At 38.0% G+C, this 4,763-nt stretch overlaps 1 protein-coding gene across 1 annotated transcript; it reads left to right on the top strand.

Moving 5' to 3' along the window:
• Nucleotides 1-505: 505 nt before the first annotated feature.
• LOC101264597 (leucine-rich repeat receptor-like serine/threonine-protein kinase BAM1) lies at nucleotides 506-4,381 on the top strand. The gene is made up of 2 exons (XM_004234593.5): nucleotides 506-3,272; nucleotides 3,669-4,381. Exons 1-2 carry the CDS (start codon nucleotides 674-676, stop codon nucleotides 4,136-4,138), a joined length of 3,069 nt encoding a protein of 1,022 aa, XP_004234641.1. The 5' UTR covers nucleotides 506-673; the 3' UTR covers nucleotides 4,139-4,381.
• Nucleotides 4,382-4,763: the final 382 nt, after the last annotated feature.

Genomic DNA, 4,763 nt, shown 5'->3' on the forward strand with positions numbered 1-4,763 from the left:
TTTTTCATTATAAATTTTTCAAATATATTACATTTTTTTCCGTGTATAATAAGTAGTTTTATTTTTAAAATTTTTGGTACACTAATTCATTCAAATAAAAAAATATAGTCATACACAATTTTTAAATATTCTTCGTAATATTTTTGGCTATGCCACTGTTAAGTAGTATGATTTAATTATTACGTAGTTACTTATCTTCCACGTATATTGTTACATATTGTATTTATTTTTTTATCTTGCTATTTTATTGTTTCTTTTCAAATTATTTTACCCAACGTACTATAAAAAATTTCTTGTTGAGTTAATAATTTTTCGGAAATCATCTTTTTACTTTATATAGAAAAATCATTCATTTGCATATAACCTATCATTCTTATATCTTTAAAATTATATTTGATATGTTAAGTGACACAAAATATACATGACATTAAATATGTATGAAAAAGGAATCAATCTTATTCAAATATTATATACTCATTAAAACAATACTATACAATATATAACCAACCAAAAAAAGTGTTGAATATTTTAAAAATTGTTATAGTTTGTAATGTAAATTCAAAAATTTCATATAAATACACATTTATAATACATTTATTTGATAAAGACACATGAACTTTTCTTCTTCTCCACCATTTCTGCTCTGCTCTGCTCACTCCACCATTGAAGAAACATGCGTTTTCTTCTCCTCTTCTTCCTTACTCTAATACTGCATTTTCATCTCCTCCACTTCACCACCGCAAAACCACCTTACGTGCCGGAATACCGCGCATTGCTCTCCCTGAAAACTGCCATTACAGATGACCCACAATCTGCTCTTCTTTCATGGAATATCTCCACAAGTCATTGTACATGGAGAGGTGTCACGTGTGACCGGTATCGTCACGTGACTTCTCTCGACATATCTGGTTTTAATCTCACCGGTACTCTTACGCCGGAAGTTGGTCATCTCCGTTTTTTGCTCAATCTTTCTGTAGCTGTTAACCAGTTCTCTGGACCCATTCCTGTTGAACTCTCGTTTATACCAAATCTGCGTTACCTTAACCTCTCTAACAATATTTTCAACTTGAGTTTCCCTCCCCAGCTTACCCATCTCCGGTACTTGAATGTTCTCGACATTTATAATAACAATATGACCGGTGAACTTCCTGTTGGATTTTATAATTTGACCAATCTTCGACATCTTCATTTGGGTGGCAATTTTTTTAGTGGTAGTATTCCACCGGAGTATGGTAGATTCCCATTCCTAGAATATCTGGCAGTTTCGGGAAATGCGCTCGTCGGTAGGATACCACCGGAGATCGGAAATATTACCACACTTCGTGAGCTTTACATCGGATACTACAACACGTTTTCCGGTGGGTTACCGGCGGAAATAGGGTACTTGTCGGAGCTCATTCGGTTAGATGCTGCAAACTGTGGACTTTCAGGTGAGATTCCGCCGGAGATAGGGAAGCTTCAGAAATTAGATACACTGTTCTTGCAAGTGAATGGTCTTTCTGGGTCTGTTACACCGGAGTTGGGGAATTTAAAAAGCTTGAAATCTTTAGACCTATCAAACAATATGCTCTCCGGTGAAATACCATTAACATTTACAGAGCTGAAGAATCTAACTCTGCTAAATCTTTTCCGTAACAAGCTTTACGGGTCGATGCCGGAGTTCATAGAAGATATGCCGAAACTGGAAGTATTGCAGCTTTGGGAAAACAACTTTACCGGAAGTATTCCACAAGGTTTAGGCAAAAACAGTAAGTTAACAAACGTTGACATCAGTACCAACAAATTAACCGGAAATTTGCCCCCTAACATGTGTTCCGGCAACAAGTTACAGACGTTGATTACTCTCGGAAACTTCTTGTTTGGCCCAATTCCAGAATCTTTAGGTGAGTGCCAATCACTTAATAGGATTAGAATGGGAGAAAATTTTCTAAATGGGTCGATACCAAAAGGGCTATTAAGCTTGCCGAAGCTTTCACAAGTAGAACTTCAAGATAATCTTCTCACTGGTACATTTCCAGTGACTGATTCTGTTTCAGCTAGTCTTGGGCAGATTTGTCTTTCGAATAATCGTTTCACGGGGCCTTTGCCATCGAGCATTGGAAATTTTACTGCTGTTCAAAAGTTGCTTCTTGATGGGAACAAGTTTTCTGGTCAAATTCCAGGTGAATTAGGTAAATTGCAGCAGCTGTCGAAAATGGATTTTAGTGGTAACAGTTTTTCAGGCCTTATTCCACCGGAGATAAGCCGGTGCAAGGCTTTAACTTATGTTGATCTTAGTAGGAATAAGCTATCTGGTGAAGTTCCTACTGAGATCACTGGGATGAGGATACTGAACTACTTGAATGTATCGCGGAATCAGTTAGTTGGGAGTATTCCTGCACCTATTGCAGCAATGCAGAGTTTAACCTCCGTTGATTTTTCGTATAACAACTTATCTGGATTAGTTCCGGGTACTGGTCAGTTTAGTTACTTCAATTACACATCATTTATCGGTAATCCAGATCTTTGCGGACCCTATTTGGGTCCCTGCAAAGAAGGGATTGTTGATGGGGTTAGTCGACCTCATGAGAGAGGTGCATTTTCGCCTTCTATGAAGCTTTTACTTGTTATCGGGTTGCTTGTTTGCTCGATTGTGTTTGCTATTGCTGCAATTATTAAGGCTAGATCGTTAAAGAAAGCAAGTCAGGCTCGTGCCTGGAAGCTTACTGCTTTCCAACGCCTGGATTTCACTTGTGATGATGTATTGGAATGTTTGAAAGAGGACAATATTATTGGTAAAGGAGGTGCTGGAATAGTATACAAGGGGGTAATGCCAAATGGTGAACTTGTTGCTGTTAAAAGGTTGCCGGCTATGAGCCGTGGTTCTTCCCATGATCACGGGTTTAATGCCGAGATACAAACACTTGGGAGTATTCGACATAGACATATTGTTAGATTATTGGGATTTTGCTCAAATCATGAAACAAATCTTTTGGTTTATGAGTACATGCCTAATGGAAGCCTTGGTGAAATGCTTCATGGAAAGAAAGGAGGTCACTTGCATTGGGATACCAGGTATAAGATAGCATTGGAGGCTGCAAAGGGACTTTGTTATCTCCATCACGATTGCTCGCCTCTGATCCTCCATCGTGATGTAAAATCAAACAATATCCTTCTGGATTCCAGCTTCGAAGCGCACGTTGCTGATTTTGGGCTTGCCAAGTTCTTGCAAGACTCCGGAACATCAGAATGCATGTCTGCTATTGCTGGTTCTTATGGCTACATTGCACCAGGTATGCTCTCAAATCTTTACTTCTTTGTAGTCTTGGTTTCGATGTGTGTTGTTTGTTTATTATTGTTGCAAGTTGTCAACTAAAATTGTGATTTATCAGTCTCTTCAAGTGTTTGTATGGTGTACTTCTTGGTCCTTTAAAGCTCTTAATGATCAGTTTCTTTGTTATAACACGGAACAACATGACACAAATACAGTCCTTGATTGGTAGTTAACAAGAACAACAACAACAATGAGAATGTGATTGCCTCTGTTCATAGATGAGCCATTAACTCGTGCTTTGATGAGTTTAAATTTGGTTTCTTGCTGTTTGGTGTTAAGTTGTTTAATTTTGGCTTGAAACACAATCTCTATTTTTTTGTATGCGCCTAATTTGGTTTTCATATGAACTGTGCAGAATATGCATACACACTCAAGGTAGATGAGAAGAGTGATGTATACAGCTTTGGTGTGGTTCTGTTAGAATTGGTGAGCGGGAAAAAACCGGTTGGAGAATTTGGTGATGGCGTTGACATAGTCCAATGGGTAAGGAGGATGACCGATGGGAAAAAGGAAGGAGTTCTAAAGATCCTTGATGCAAGACTCTCAACAGTTCCCCTTCATGAGGTGATGCATGTGTTCTATGTCGCAATGCTGTGTGTCGAAGAGCAAGCTGTTGAACGCCCCAAAATGCGCGAGGTTGTGCAAATGTTAACTGAGCTTCCCAAGCCATCTGGTCCAAAATCAGGAGATTCAACAATCACCGAGTCGCCCCCTTCATCAGGTCCTGCATCAGAGTCTCCTACTTCGACTCCCAGAGACACAAAAGACCAGTACCATCATCAGCCACCACCTCAATCTCCTCCACCTGACCTTCTCAGCATATGACCTGAAATGTTCACTTGTAATAGAGGGTGTAGTTCTCTTCTTTAAGTTTTATTAGTATCAGTTTTATTGGGGGGTTGGTTTATTGTTTAGGCTATTAGCTTTTCTTAGGAAGTGTCTCATTGTACAGTAAGATTGGCAGTAACTTTATCCTTCAAATTTTTCCGTTTGCTTTTTAGCTTTTTGATATTGAAAGAATCCCAGTGGTCAAGCTCACCACTAGCCACTTTTCATCATTACAAGAAATTCAAAGTCCATCATCTTCCTATTTAAGAAAAAAAGGAATGACTTTTGAAATTTATTATCGTCTATTATTTAAGAAAAAAAGGAATGACTTTTGAAATTTATTATCGTCTATTAATTGAATGCCTTATATACTTACTGTTTCTATAGATGGAAAGATTGAAGCACGTCTTTCAATAGCTTTGACGACCAGAGGTCGGGATGAAGGGGGTGATTGAGCCTTATTATAAAATTCACAAGTTAAGCGACTTGTCAAAGCTTGGTAGCAGGTTTCGTTGCAAAAAAATGTTTTTGAGTGCGATATTTGTGTGGTGCTAAATTAATAAAGGTGAAGTAAAATCATTTCTAACTATAGTAAGGTAACATTCTTTTTGAAATGAATAAA

The sequence above is a fragment of the Solanum lycopersicum genome, chromosome 3, assembly GCF_036512215.1.
Source record: "Solanum lycopersicum chromosome 3, SLM_r2.1".
NCBI classification, from domain to species: Eukaryota; Viridiplantae; Streptophyta; class Magnoliopsida; order Solanales; family Solanaceae; genus Solanum; species Solanum lycopersicum.